Below are 15,417 nucleotides of genomic sequence, written 5' to 3'. Positions count from 1 at the left end.
TCATTTTTTAAGTGAGTCCAACATCTCTCTGTTCTTCAGCTTAAAGCTGTCTGACTTTGTTATTGTGGCTTTAAGATATGTGGCGCTATGTCATGTCTCCTCCTCTCCATCCTCTTACCCCATACATACCCCGCTTCTCAGGCTATTCGTGTGTAATCACACCCACTACCCATCCATCTCCGCCCTTTCTTCCATTGCCGGCGATCCCAAAAAAGCTTTGTGTGAGCCATGTGTGAGCAAATGTGACTACATGCTAAACATACAATGAATACAGTAATCACACTTGAATGTGGACCAAAATAGCCACACTGAGACCATTGAGAGGAGGCCTGGGGTCTCGGCCCGGTCCCAAACAAACTGTGAACTTTGTGGTGGGAACAAGATCTGACCTTGATCTAACCAACCCAACTATCAGGTGTTCTCCGCCGAGAGTTTACCCAGATATTTAGTACAGCGTTGACCCAATGCCATCTCTGCTGTTGCTCCAGAAACCTGCTTGCTGTATTTATGTTCTTGCCCTCGTCCCGGACGGGTCTGATCACTGAACAGAGAGAGTGTACTCACGTGGTTTGTTGTTACCCATTTTGGTGCACTTGGATTTTTTCCTGTCTAAAAAACAACCCAAAACAAGAAGAAAACGCTCCACGTTTACAAGCTTGTTAACTAATTCAGACCAGAGCAAACAAACCATAGGTGTGAAAACGCCCTACTTTGGTACATGCTTGCCTCAGATTATGTATGGTTGTGTAAGTGTACATCTGTACTAGTATATCAAACCCAAACTGACTTGCTTTTAGTTGGTTTCTGAATAAATTTGGACAATAAAAGGTTATATAATAATCATAATGCTAACAACATTAGCAGCAGTAATTTAAATGCCTGCATTGTTTTTACTTAGACACTTTTAGCATCAATCTAGCCCTCCCTGCACACAGCCCACTTAGATAAAAGTTGCTATACCATGTCAGAAACTCTACGTATGTCATAATGCTAAAAATATTAGCAGCAGTAAGTTAAACGCCTGGATTTAGTTATTTAGAAACTTGTAGCATGAAGCTAGCACAGCGACCCCGTCCTGCATAAGAGGCGCTGGGCTCCCATGACCTGTTTGGCTGCAAGCTGCTATGCCACACTGAGCTAAGCATTGGCATGAGGTGAACAGCGCCTCCCCGTACGTCCTAGTCTGAAGAGACGCTTTGCGCAGGCTGCAGCTAATTTGTTCTGTCGCTATATCTCGCCCCTCATTCGAGCGGTTGAGGCCTCATAAAACAGATCAGCTGCAGTCAGGCACGAGCACCCGTGCTTGTCAGCGGCTCCGGCTGATCTCGCGCTTCACAATAATTGTGCAACAAAAGGCTACAATTACCCTTGCTGCAAACTGGAAGCCTCCCGGTTAACACTCATAGTATCACAGTGCTATCTCTTTCTCTCACTCTCTCTGTTTCTCTGAGCCATTCTCTTTCACATTTTGCGCTTTTCATTTTGGGATGAGATAAATAGCCCTGACATCATTTGTGAGTAAATTACAGGCAATGAGTTTTGTCTCGGTACGTCTCTTTATTATGTTCCGGCATTAGATAAGAGCAAACTCGCTTGTGTGACCCAGTTTAGTGTGGTTACTGCACATTATTGTTGTACACAAACCTTTTATTTTTTAGTTTTCAAGGATTTATGAGGTTTACATTAACTCCTAAAAGCTGCGCCTGTCAAGGTCTTTATCCATTTACTATTAGGAACATTCTATTCAATATTCCACCACTCGTCAACCTCAAAGAACATGCAGCATTAACGAAAAGCCCCAGGCACCGTGCTCATGTGGGGCTAGGTGGGTTTCAGGTGGGCATGGGCTCTGAGTGGGATTTTACATGTGTTTTTACTTGGACACAGCTGGACTTTCCAAATGGGTCCCATTGTTACAGCCCACCATAATCTTACATGGGTTCCATCTAGGCCTGTATGCAGTGTACAACTCAGATTGGGGCCGTGTTCAACACCTCCTGGTCTCATCACTGACCCTGTTGGGCATCCATATGTTGGGCCAGCATTAAACCTGAGAGGTCCTTGAGATGGTTGAAAAGTTGGCCATACAAGCTGCAACCACAGCTTAATTTATGACCAGCATAGCTTATATTTTATCTTTGAAGTTTGATGGACCTGGTCTATCAGCATGACTTGACTACACTGGTTGAAAAGCTGGCCATGCTGGTTGACTAGATTGCCGAAGAGGTTTAAGCAGTTTGTTTAAGATGGTGGCATACTGATGGACCAGTGAGGTCAGATTGGTCAAGAATCAAGCTGGTAGAGCAGCAAAACCATCAGTATCAAATGAAACATACCCTTTACTGATCAAGAACTAAGCTGATCAAGCAGCTTGACCAACTCGATCAGGCCAGGTTGTTTTTTTATCAGCATGACTATGACAGTAATTGTCATTGGACATCACACTTATGACAGAAAATGGTCAGACAGACTGGCAGTGGACTTAAACAAGGCTACTCTTTTTAGGCATGCTGAACATATGATTAGAGAAGCAGGACTGATGGAATACAAATGAAGATTTCAGACTGGTGGAAGAAACATCAATAACCTTTGATTTGCAGATGCAGCACTCATAGCAGAAAGGCTGGGAGATCTGAAGACCGTGTATGGAAAATTAAAGAACACAGTAAAAGATGGGAGTTTAGCTCAGTGTGAAGAAAACAAAGCTCTGGACAACTGGGAAGATAGATAAAACCACTGATGGTGCAGGTTTTTTGGATCAATTTCTAACAACAAAGCATCCAGCAGTCAAGAAAAATGAGGCATTCACATTTCAAAAGAAGACATTCCCAAACTTTTGACCAAAAGAATATGTTTGAACAAGGATGAAGAAGAAGGTTGATAAGGGAAAGATCAGAATTGGCTATGATCTTTTCTGTAGTCCTTGATGGGTGTAAAGGCCGGCCATTAAAAAGATATATTGGAAAAATATTGGAGTTTTGGTGAAGTCTTTTAAAAGCTCATTGGACGGCAAACTAACAGGCAAATGGTTCTCGACCAACCATGCCTGACCAATTAGAACCGTGGTGGTCCTGGTGCCTACCCGGAATCATTGGGCGTAAATCAGGAATACTGTCGCGGTGCCACATACAACCATTCACTCCCACCTAGGGGCAATTTAGCATACACCTACACTATATGTCCAAATATTTGTGGATGCCCCTTTTAATGAATGCATTCCCATACTTTAAGTTGCACCCATTGCTGACATAGATGTGCAAATGCACACACACATCTTGTCTAGTCCCTGTAGAGAAGTATTGCCAATAGAATAGGACTCCCTGGAGCAGATAAACATGAACCTATTGGCACCATGCCACAATGCCAGGCGTGAAGCAGTGGAACTGTGTTCTCTGGAGTGATGGTTAGAGCTCCATCCATTACTTTTGGGATGGTGAATTGGGGAGTTGGGCATGAGGTGGGATGGTGATCATCCAACATCCTGACCCCAGCAACGCTCTTGTCACTGAATGCGATCAAATCCTCACCACAATGCTTAGTAATCTAGTAGAAATCCTTCTTCTCTGGACAGTAGAGACCGTTACTCCAACAAACGCAGGATAAACTCTTTCTAATATCATTGATTTCTTAAGACACAATCAATAAACAGATGTCCCAATACTTACTAAAGTGTATCATGCAAGTGTTTGGGAATACCCTAAGGAAACCCACACGGACATGTGAGTTGTGTATGTTGTTTGTTTCGTTATGAACTTGTGCACTTTATGAACTTGTGCTCCTGAAAGCTTAAGGTGGACATTGTGCATCCTGACCACAGCTCCCCTGAAAGTCTTGACCCTGTTGTTTTTTTCTCCCACAGCTCCAAGTGTCCACTACTGACATGAGCGGCAAACTGGTGGAGGGACCTGTGGACCTGGACGTGTACATCATTGACCAGAATGACAACAGACCCATCTTCAGAGAGTCCCGTTATTCTGGAGAGGTTCTGGAAGGTTCTCCCACAGGTACAGACTAATTCCCCACACAGCTCCTCTTCCTGTATCTCCCTCCCTCCCTTTTTTCCAGTGACAGATGCTGTTAAGTGTGTATGAGCAGGTGGGCATGATAATCTCTCAGGCTGATGAAGCTTAATGCTCTTGTAGTGAAATAGAAGAGACCGGGGACGGATCGCTGGCGATGGAAAATTGACCACGCAGCCTGACAGTCAGTGGCGTGACTGAGATGAGTCTTCTCAGTTTAAGGGAACAGACCTGCCTGTTCTTTTTTGCTGTTGTGACTGTTGTAACCCTTGAAAAGCAGAGCTGTTTCTTTCATGATCAAATCAAAGGAGTCGTGGCGTCTTAGTCAAGTGGCAGGGTTTGCTGTCTGGACTTGGAAACAGTGAATTGCATCGAGAGGTCTTGATTATTCATAGCAGGAGTGTCCACCCTTCTCCTGGAGATCTACTCAGCCTGCAGAGTGTAGTTCAACTAATCTAAACACCTATCCTACATAATCAAAGTGTGTTAAGTGTGTAGGAGAGCAGATCACCAGGAGTAGAGTTGCATAGTCCTTCAGCTTTGCTTTACAGCTGGGCTTTATATGTATGAGTAAATGAGCTAAGGTTAATAGGAAGGTTCCATAAGTGCTTCATCCAAACTGGTAGAGCACATGTGATGCTGTTTACATGTACGGCTGAAATCTACAGTACATTCACCTCACCAGGCCCTTGTGGCTGTGATATCATAGCTCAGCCTGTCATCATCTCTGCTGGAGAAAACAGCTTTGCTGGTTTTGTGATGATGCACTTAATCACACAGGAAATGGAGCATTTGCAGACAGGGTGAAAGCTCCCTCCCGGCCTCTGGAAATCCACTTGCATACAACAGAGCACACTCCCTCTATCACCTTCTTCTCCACTGCTATAAATATGAGACCTAGATAGTATGTAGTTGGACATACTGAAAATGCACACACTACAGTACTCGATGTTGGGCAGGTCAGTAGTGCCTTTTCCCAGCCAGATTATTTTATTTGCCTTTTGCAAATTAATTTTAAAGAGGTGGGCGGGAAACTAATAATTGTAGTCTGCTCTGACTATTTATTAATTTACTATTTACTCTGATTATCTTTTTATCTCCAAAATTGAAACATTTTGTGATGAAAATGTAGAGAAACAGGGCCTGAGTGGCTCAGTTCGAACCCCAAACCACGCTGTTTTGCCATCAGCGGCCAGAGTCTGAGTGAGCACAATTGGCTGTGTTCTCTACGGGTGGGTACACGGCACTCGCTCCCCTCATCATTCATAAGTGATGTTGGTTGGCAAAGGCGTCTGTTAGCTGATGTGGTGGAGGTAGAGACCCGGCCCTTTCCTCTGAAACCTTTGCTATTGGTATTGCTAGTGCTAGAGGGAGCTACGATTGGGCAGTACCAGGGAGGAAAAGTGAAAAATTTGACAAATAAACAAATAAAAACAAATGTACACAAGCACACACACACACACCAATATCCACACAAACTTTTGCCCTGTCTCTGTCTAAGCCATCATTGCTTTGACCAGCGTTCTGTATGTGATGAGATGTGCATGTGACGCATGTGAGCAAGCGTTGTGCTCAAGGAGTTGCATAATGAAACCCATCATCAGAGGCCTGTGTAGGAGCAGAGGCGGCCTATGCTCATATCATTAGCGCGTAAACAAACCCTCATCGCCCTGAAACACACTGATAAAGAGACGCTTGATGGCGGAGAACAACAGCAGTGATATTAGACACATCCCGTTTACTTCCTTCTAGGCTTGGAGTTGTGTGGAGTTTGTTTGTGTGTGGAAGCGACACATTTAGCCCAATGGAAACGGCCCTGCCTGCGCAGCCGTGAAGGCGAAATGAGATGAGAGCTGCAGCAGCAGGAGGCATCCGTGCTGCTCGCGGAGCTTTCGCTAACTTGGTTAAGCAAAGTGGGTTTATCTAATAGCCAGAGGAGGAAATGAAATTTGGCTGAAGGACTTAATAAAGTTAAAAGTAAATCCCCCCTCTGTGCACGGGGCTGGAATCAGAGAGGTGCTAAACACCCACAGGCCCCTTCACTGTTCTGCGGGCCTCAGCCAAACAGCGCAGCAATGCTCCCCTCAAGGAGGGTGTATATGTGTGTGTGTGTGAGGGTGTGAGTGTGTGTGAGCGAGAGAGTTTGTTTTATTTATTCATTTTGTGTGAGGCAGTATATTTGTTTGTGTTACGACGCTGAACACTTCCACCGAGCACAAGGCACTTTTTAATGCAAGCAGTGTGTTGCTAATGTAGTGGTGTACTGCAGCTTTATGCTGTTCATACCTGGATGATGACCTAAAGCTGCAGGAAACCGAGGAGTGGAACGTTTGGGATACTGATTACGCTCACAGGCTGCAGGCTGAGGAATGTTAGAGAAATAGAGGAGCATTTTTAAAGGCTGGTGCAGTCAAAGTCACAGGTTCAAACCCATTGCACAATGATTTAAAACCATGCATGCTGTTAAACCTCAGCTATCAGTTGAAGTCTCTCTTAAGGGAGCTGTAGAATGTCTGTACTTCCAATATCTGTAGTTTCTTGACTGTATTTTCCCTTATTCAGATGGGATGAGTTGTGTGTGTGCATTTGCACATCTGTGTCAGCAATGGTTGCAGTTAGAAGGACTGTTGCGTGGCACTGTGCTGTCTGACTGTTCCCTTTCAGCATCAACTGTGTTAATGTAATGTTTTATTTAGGGGGAAATGATCACACAGTATCAGTTATGTACTGAGAACACTACCAGTCAAAACTTTTAGAACACCCTCAATTTTTCAGTAGTCCACTGGCGGAGTTTCTCGGCCCGGGAAAGCCTGCGTTTCCTGTTTTGCCATCTTACCAATGACCTCCTTACTGCCACTCCACCTGTCGGACCTGCAGCTCCAAGTCTGAAACTGAGACTTGGTCCAAGGTTAAGCTGAGCTACAAGCTGCTGACTCTCAGAAACGTGTCTTCTGATGCTGTCAAACTTCTTCCTGTACCAGACCTTTTCAATCTTCTCCAGTTTCCAAGAGCCTGTTGATGGTGTAAGAAACTGTACTCACCACACTCTGGCTTTGTCTGGAATTACTCTGAAGGGAAGAGTGGGTGGAATTACACCAGTGAGGAGTTGCTCTCCTCCAGAATGAAGCTCAGTAAGTGCTGGTCTTTAGTCTGTCCAGTCAGAGATGTGATGTGGTGTTGGCATAAAGAGACTCTGCTCTGCTCCTTCTTTGCAAAAACCTGTCTCAGGTAGGCTCCACCATCTGACCACCACTTCTTTCCACCCACCGCTGAGCTTCGGCCAAGACGAACCAGCCTCTCATCCGTGTTGGAGGGACTTCCTGACATTTTAACTGTCCTCCTGTTGGCTGCACTGAAGCCCAGTGAAGATTTTTGAGGGAGGCTTTGAGGAAACCGGCGAGCGCTCTGTTAAACAGTGCAGACATCCAAGCTGGATGTGATGACGCACTGACTATGATGAAGGTCTATAGGGGATGTTCTAAAGCTTTTGACCTTATTTGAGAGATACATCTTTAATATACTCACCTAATCAACCTCCAGCTGCAAGACATAAGCAGAAGATCAGCAGAGCAACTCATCCACACTGCAATCACTACTGCACATCCTCCTGTTGCTATGCTGTTGCTGGCTTGCACTTCATTCAGGAAACCCATTCAGCTCTTTATCAACTCTGTTGCTTCAGTTTCCTTCAGCATGACTTTCTCACCAGTGCACAACATCTCTCTCTCTCTCTCTCTCTCTCGCTCTCTCTCTATCTTTCACCCTCTTTCAGTGCATCAGTGACAATCCCAGCCTTTTACAGGTGTGCAGCAGGGATGCATTTTACATGCTGAATGTGTGTGTGTGTGTGTGTGTGTGATGCATTGTGTGCGCAGGTGTGCGCAGTGGGTGTGTGTGTACCGCGTGGCCCTCGATTCCCAGCTGCTTTTTTTTCCCGCTGCAGATGTGCGCAGTAGGCCTCTTCCTGCATTCAAAGCCGTGCAGCACAGGGAGCGGAGGGAAGATGAATCCGCTGTGGTTTACTGCTCCTTTTCAAAGGTCCCATTGAGAACGAGCGTGTGCATCTGTATGCCCCCCTAGAGTGTGGAGAGGGGGCCATTACTGAAAAATGGGATCTGAAAAGGTGTTTAAAGTAGCCTACATTAATCAGTTTGGGCCTTCTGCTGTAGCCACAATCAGCATGACCAACGAAATAGCTCATACATTACAGGCCTCTGCACTGAATCTGCTTACAGCAACCTGGCCTTACAAAGAATCAGAGCATGGAGGGCTAATAAAAAGAGAGGAATCTGGGAAGGTTTGGGATGAGCTAAGAGAAGGTACCTTAGAGAATTTGGATGTTTTCTTATTTCCTCCCAATTTATTCATTTCCAATTCCCACCCACTAGCTAGGTCTCCCCCATCACACAGTAGAGTGAGGGATAGCAGGTTAAAAAAAGGAAGCAAGCATTAGACAGCTCAGCAGACTTGGAGGAAAACACTAATTTCCAGCTCTGTCGGCTAACAGACATTTATACTGGCTAGGCCTGTGCTGAGTAATGTGGGGAGGGGGAGGGCCATCCTATCCAGAGAGAACGAGGTTGTTTGGACTCCTGGCTACAGATGGCCTGCAATCTCCTGATGATATGCCCAATGATTAGAAGGCTACTCCACTCCAGAGCCCCTTGACTACAACAGCAGAAGGCCATGTCGGGTTCCTTTTCTGTCTGCCAAGAACAGAAAGCTGAGGCTGCAATGGGTCTCAGGCTCACCAAAGCTGGACAGCTGAAGACTGGAATAAAATAGCTTGTTCTGATGACTCTAGAGGTACACAGATGGTAGGGCTGGTGGAGGTGGTGTACTGTTGTTAATCCCAATCAATTATCATTTGAATGCCACTATGCTGCCTATTTTATTGTCAGCATATTTTTGCTGACCATGTGCATCCATTTTTGGCCACAGTGTACCCATCTTCATGATTCATAGTGACTATAATGATGCACCATGTCACAAAGCTAAAGTGTTCTCAGACTGATTTCATAGACTTGACCATGAGTGCAGTACTCCTCAGAGGCTACTGATAATCTGAGTAATGCAATCGTGGACCAAAATCTCAAAGGAATATCTCCAGCATCTACATGCTACAAGGAGTCAAGGCTGTTTTGAGAGCAAAATGAGACCCTACTGAGCTTTAGTATAGTGTTACTATTTCATCTGAGAGTGTATATTGTTTAGTTAAGAGTATATATTGTTTATTTAACAAAGGTATATTGTTTATTTGAGAGGGTATATTGTTTATTTGAGAGCGTATATTTATTTAAGAGGGTATATTGTTTATTTGAGAGTATGCGTTGTTTATTTGAGAGTATGCGTTGTTTATTTGAGAGGGCATATTGTTTATTTGAGAGTGTGCATTGTTTATTTGAGAGTATATATTGTTTATTTGAGAGTGTGCATTGTTTATTTGAGAGTATGCATTGTTTATTTGAGAGGGCATATTGTTTATTTGAGAGTGTGCATTGTTTATTTGAGAGTATATATTGTTTATTTGAGAGTGTATATTTATTTGAGAGTATATATTGTTTATTTGAGAGTGTATATTGTTTATTTGAAAGTATACATTGTTTATTTGAGAGTATATATTGTTTATTTGAAAGTATACATTGTTGATTTGAGAGTGTATATTGTTCATTTGAGAGTATGCATTGTTTATTTGAGAGTATATATTGTTTTTTGAGATTATGCATTGCTTATTTAAGAGTATACATTGTTTATTTTAGATTATGCATTGTTTATTTGAGAGAGAATACTGTTTATTTGTGAGTGTATATTGTTAATTTGAAAGTGTTTTTTTATTTAAGAAGGTACATTGTTTATGGTGAAGGACGATGCCAGAGACTGAAACAGACTGTGGTAGACATGGTGGTTGGTGTGGTGTTGTTGATATGGGTCATTCTGATGGGTGCTCATGGATATTTGGTTATTACCTTTATTCAAAAGACTTCGCTACATTTACATTACATTTATGGCATTTAGCAGATTACAAAAGTACTTCACTGTTTCCTCAGAAAAGTATTCTTATTATATATAATAATTATATAATATATAATTATTATCTAGTTTGAATAGACTAAAATTCAAAGATATGTCTAAGCTTAGATTTGACTAAACACAAGTCAATATGGAGACCATAACAATAAACATGATTTAAATAGCAAAAAATGTTGAAATATATGAAATATATACTGTGGCCTACATTTACATTTTAAGTTTAACTGCTTATAGCTGTGTATATGATGTCTATTTTACTCTCTCTCTCTCTCTCTCTCTCTCTCTCTCTCTCTCTCTCTCTCTCTCTCTGTTTCTCTCTATGCTTTAACTTGCCTGTTAGCTTCAGTTTTAAGGCCAGTCCCTTCAGTAAGCTGCATGTTGCTGGAAGCTGCTGTCTGAGGTCAACTGCCCTGCTGGGCATCAGTGTGTGAAACCCTCTAATGAGTAATTGCCAGTGTGCACGTTAGGTCGGGTTTGTTATTTCTGACTGTTTCCTACAGTTGATGTGAAGTTTTGGAAGGAGCTTGACACCTACTTACTCAGAGAAAACTGAAAAAAAATACTGCACAATAGTGAAGCTTCCATCTGAATGTTCTTATTAGGCTTCAGTAGAGGGTAGATTTCAGAGTGTGAGCTACTCCCCTTACCTGTGAGCAACCTATCACACTGTTGACACTATCATGAGGTTTAATCACCCTTCAAAAGTTTGGATTCAATATTTCCAGTAGTACAAAACCTGGTTGTGTGTGTAAGTGTAAGTGTGGGCTGAACTGGGCAGGATCTCAAGAGACTGCAGTAATTCTTCTCACCTAAAATATAGGTGCTTCAAAGGGTTCTTTGCGAGATGCCATAGAAGAACCACTTTAGGTTTCATAAAGAATGACGTGAGTATGTAAGATGTACATCAAGTGAAGGTTCTTTAGACCTTTTATTTACAAACCAGGCTGTTTGGAACCAAAACAGTTCCTCTGTAAATGCTTAATGGACCTTTATATTGGTAAAGAACCTTTACATCAAATTAGGCCTTTGAAAGGTTCTTTACACTCTGACATCTCTATTATAAACAAGTTCTTTATAACAGCAAATTGTCCAAACTAGTACTCAAAGAACCATTTGAAGAACCTTTATATTTGTTAAAAATTCTGTACATCAAAGTAAGGTTCTTTAGGCCTTTGAAAGGTTCATCACTCTTACACATCTCCATTCCAAACATGATTCTTCGTAAAACCCACAAAGGTTCTTCTATGCTATTGCTCAAAGAACCTTTATATTTGTTACATATCCTGTACATCAAGGGAAGGTTCTTTAGATCTTTGAAAGGTTCTTCACACTCATACATCTCTATTACAAACCAGGTTCTTTATGGAACCAACAGCAAATTGTCTAAACTATTACTCGAAGAACCATTTGAAGAACCTTTATATTTGTTAAATATCCTTAACATCAAGTGAAGGTTCTTTAGACCTTTAAAATGTTCTTCATGCTCACTCGTCTCTATTACAAACATGGTTCTTTGTACAATCCACAAAGGTTCTTCTATGCCATTGCTCAAAGAACTATTTGAAGAACCTTTATATTTGTTACATATCCTGTACATCAAGGGATAAAGGGAAGGTTCTTTAGACCTTTGAAAGGTTCTTCACACTCACACATCTCTATTATAAACCAGGTTCTTTATGGAACCAAAAGCGATTCATCTATACTATTACTCGAAGAACCATTTGAAGAACCTTTATATTTGTTAAATATCCTTTACACCAAGTGAAGGTTCTTTAGATCTTTGAAAGGTTCTTCACACTCATACATCTCTATTACAAACCAGTTCTTTATGGAATCAAAAGTGGTTCGTCTATACTATTACTGGAAGAACCATTTGAAGAACATTTATATTGGCAAAGAACCTTTACATCAAATGAAGGTTTTTTAGATCTTTGAAAGGTTCTTCACACTCACACCTCTACCTATATTACAAACATGGACCCTTGGAACCAAAAGTGTCTCTTCTGCCACCTGTCTAGGGATGTATGATTGAATATGCCAAACTTTTGAACAGTAATAGACTCAGCCACACGCTTCTGCTGCTGCTGAGGTGTCACCCCCAGTAGCAGTGACCCTAATCACAGCCTGTCCGATCGTAGCGTTTTTCTGTGCTCTAGTTGTGACTGGTCAGCGCCCGTAGCTCTCCCTTTCCATTCCTTCACCTTCTGACAAGACGACTCTTACCTCAGGTGTGTGTCACAGCCTGCTCCAGCTCCCACTGAGCGGTGCAGTTGGGGTGGGTGGGGGGGTGCCGAAGCTTCAGCCACTGAAAATAAAAGGCTAAAAAAATCAATAGCTAATTGCCAGGACAGGCCCCCGAGGAGAGGCAGCCAGACCCCAGCCTTGATTGATCCAGCCGAGAAAATGATTGGGCTGTGGGTGACACTAATGCCAGCAGGTAATTTGTAGCATAATGCCGTTTTGTGTGCGCCGCTAGGCTTTCCCAGCTGCTGAGCAAAGCTCTCACACGCCGACCCCTGCTCTCATCTCCTCAGGGCCTTTCACTCTCACAATGCCTCATTATCTCTCCTTCAGTCCACCACTGCTCGCTAAATTAGGCCCGTCACATGTACTGCAGACCACCTGTGTATGGATGGGGTGACTGTGGTCACTCTGGTGGCCTGGGCAGCTTGGTTTTGGACCTGAAGGAACTTCAAGAAATCTTTAATGTTTGCCAGAGTTGGAAATAAGCAGCTGTAATGATGTGATAAGAACTACATGTTCAAAGGTTTGTGGACACCCCTTCTAATGAATGCATTTAGCTACTTTAAGTTGTGCGCGCACATACTCAGCTTGTCTTGTCCCTGTGGAGAAATACTCCCAATAGAATAGGGCTGTCTGGGACAGATGAACATGAACCTATTGGCACCACCGTGCCTAATGCCAGGCGTAGGCTAGAGGAGTATAAAGCCCCCCAGAATTGAGCTGTGGAGCAGTGAAAGAACTGTGTTCTCTGGAATGATGTTTGGTGCTCTAAACTCTTTTTAATCCCATAGATTTCAGAAGAAACATTGAATGAGCAGGTGTCCCAATACTTTTGTCTCTATAATATATATTGTTGCAATATAGCAATTCCAACAACTTTAGCTGGGGCAAAGAAATGCTCTGACGCCTATTGACTACCCTGTTATTTTGTCTCAGAATGAAATACACTGAAATCCTCACAGGAAATCACAGGCTCACTGAATCCTGTCACATAAACACTGTGATTATTCCTGAGTCTTACTGGGTAGCTTTGCTGTCCTCTCATTGTGTCCTCTCAGTGCAATGTGATGTGCTGTTAGCAAGCTAAAGAGCTTTTAGCCTCTCCTCATTTGCTTCCTTAGCTTTGGCTTTCTCGAGTCTTACTGGTAAACAGATGGACAATGGAGAGAAGAGATGGTAAAAGCCATTCAGCTAGTTTTAGCTTTTGCTAGTCATGAGGTGTAGTTCATGTAGCAACATGTATGCCTGTAACTAGCAAAGTCTGGAGGTGATGAGCTGCTCTCCAGTATCAACACCACCGTATTCTGCTGGAGGTTTTGTAATCGGCCCGTTTTACAGCTCAGTTTTGGTTATGATGGAATTTCTTTAGAACGAGGAACAGCTTGGTATGTCCATTATTCACCATGCCAAGGACAATTTTCCATTCTAGGTCCACCTTCACTGCCACTATCAAAGCACCGAAGGCCGCAGAAATGTGGCAGGCGGGTATGCTTGCAGCGTTCATATTCATATACCCGTCTACAACTGTGTGGGTGGCTATGATGAGAGAGCTTACCCATGGCTGAGGTGATGCAGGTGCTCAAGTGTCTCATCTGGCTCCCATCAGACATCACATGGTAGAAAGTGACACACACACACACACACACACTTGTACACAGCTGGCTGCTCTGTCAGTCACAGAGCAAAGGGTGGTTTTAGCGCAGCGAGTCGTCATCTGAGAGTTCACACACTCTTCCTGAGTTTACCCTTTCATTCTGTTCACGGCAATCATCAGAGAATCAAAAGCGTTTGCGTCTGCTGCAGCGGCGGCGGTGCTTCACAATCTGTTTACTTCTGAATCAGCCTGAGCCGTTTGTGCTCTGATATTTCAGCGCTAAGAAGTTTAGGTCTGACATTTTTCTTTTTTTCCTCTTCTGACTCTAAAACCCTTCAGATTCTCCGTCATCTGAAAGAGTTTTACGACTTTGATGCAAATGACAGCAGTACATTTGGTCTAGATGTGGTGGCCTGCATCACTTTGCAGCTAAATTACATCCATATGGGCGAGTCAAATGGGCTTCCCCTTGCTATTCCCTCTCTCCCTCGCTCTGCATCTCCTTTCCCTGATGGGGAACGGTTCAGGGTGAGCGCTATGCAAATGGATGCGCGACTCCCAGAGTTTCCGAAGACAATGAAAAAGAGTGCGCCACACTGGATGGAAGTGTTGGTTTTGGCGAGTGTCGCTCCGCGGGAGTCCCGCTAATCTATTAAAGACTTTCTATTCTCTTCCTTTTCCCACTTCTGCTGTACACACACTTGATTATCCTGTCCCTCTCTGTTTGAAAGGGGCGAGACTCAGAGGGAAAGAAGGTGAGAGAGAGAGAGAGTAGAATAGGAGTCCAAGAATCCAATCCTGGCTCCATCTCCCCGCCCTCTGTGTCCCATGTCTCCGATGCCCCATACCATTTTAAAGTCTCTGCACTCCCTGCTCTCCAATTTAGATTATCTCTCCTTCATTGTTTCACTGGAACATTTCCAGACAAGATAACTGCTTTAGAAGTGGACCACAGTCCCGGCGGTGGCTCTTAAAGGGCTCCTGATGAAATGGAATTCAGACAGTAGGTCCAGAGGAGATAAAGTGTCCAAAGAACGATTCCGCTTTTAAAGCAAGGCCGGACATAATCTCCTCATCAGCAGTGGCGGCGGCGGCGCCAATGAAGAAGTAAGAGCCGCCCCTACCCCTCCTCTTCCACAGGTAGCCGAGGTGCAGCCGGTCTGGTCCATGCCGTGCCGCGCCATCTGGGATAGGAGGCCTTAAACGCTCCACTGAAGCTCGCTAATGTTTCCACACTCTCAGCCCATTCCCGGGCTCAATGGCACCACCTGCGAGTGGTTGAGCATCATAGCTCTCCCGAAGGAAGTGCCGGAGCATTAAAAGGAATGCAAGATCAAAGTGTGGACGAGGTGAAGGAAGAACTTTATAGGAATGATTACAGATGTTCACAGTGGTACACATTGCAGCGTTAGCCAGGAAGGAGCTGTCATCCGTAGGAGCGGCTGGGTGTGCTGCAGAGTTCTCTGCCGGCTACCTCGCAGGCCCGGCTGCATACGGAAGCAAGAACTTTTAAAGCTTGCTGTCAATGAA

The 15,417-nt window shown here is 43.7% G+C and overlaps 1 protein-coding gene across 1 annotated transcript in view; it reads left to right on the top strand.

Annotated features, from left to right (window-relative positions):
- cdh13 (cadherin 13, H-cadherin (heart)) overlaps positions 1-15,417 on the top strand; it is a 487,795-nt gene that overhangs the window by 266,869 nt on the left and 205,509 nt on the right. Inside the window, exon 6 of the mRNA XM_072694879.1 lies at positions 3,860-4,004. Coding sequence (XP_072550980.1) covers positions 3,860-4,004 — 145 coding nt within the window. The remainder of the gene's footprint in view (positions 1-3,859; positions 4,005-15,417) is intronic.

Source organism: Salminus brasiliensis, chromosome 13 (assembly GCF_030463535.1).
Source record: "Salminus brasiliensis chromosome 13, fSalBra1.hap2, whole genome shotgun sequence".
Taxonomy (NCBI): domain Eukaryota; kingdom Metazoa; phylum Chordata; class Actinopteri; order Characiformes; family Bryconidae; genus Salminus; species Salminus brasiliensis.
This window is presented reverse-complemented; position numbering and strand designations above follow the sequence as displayed.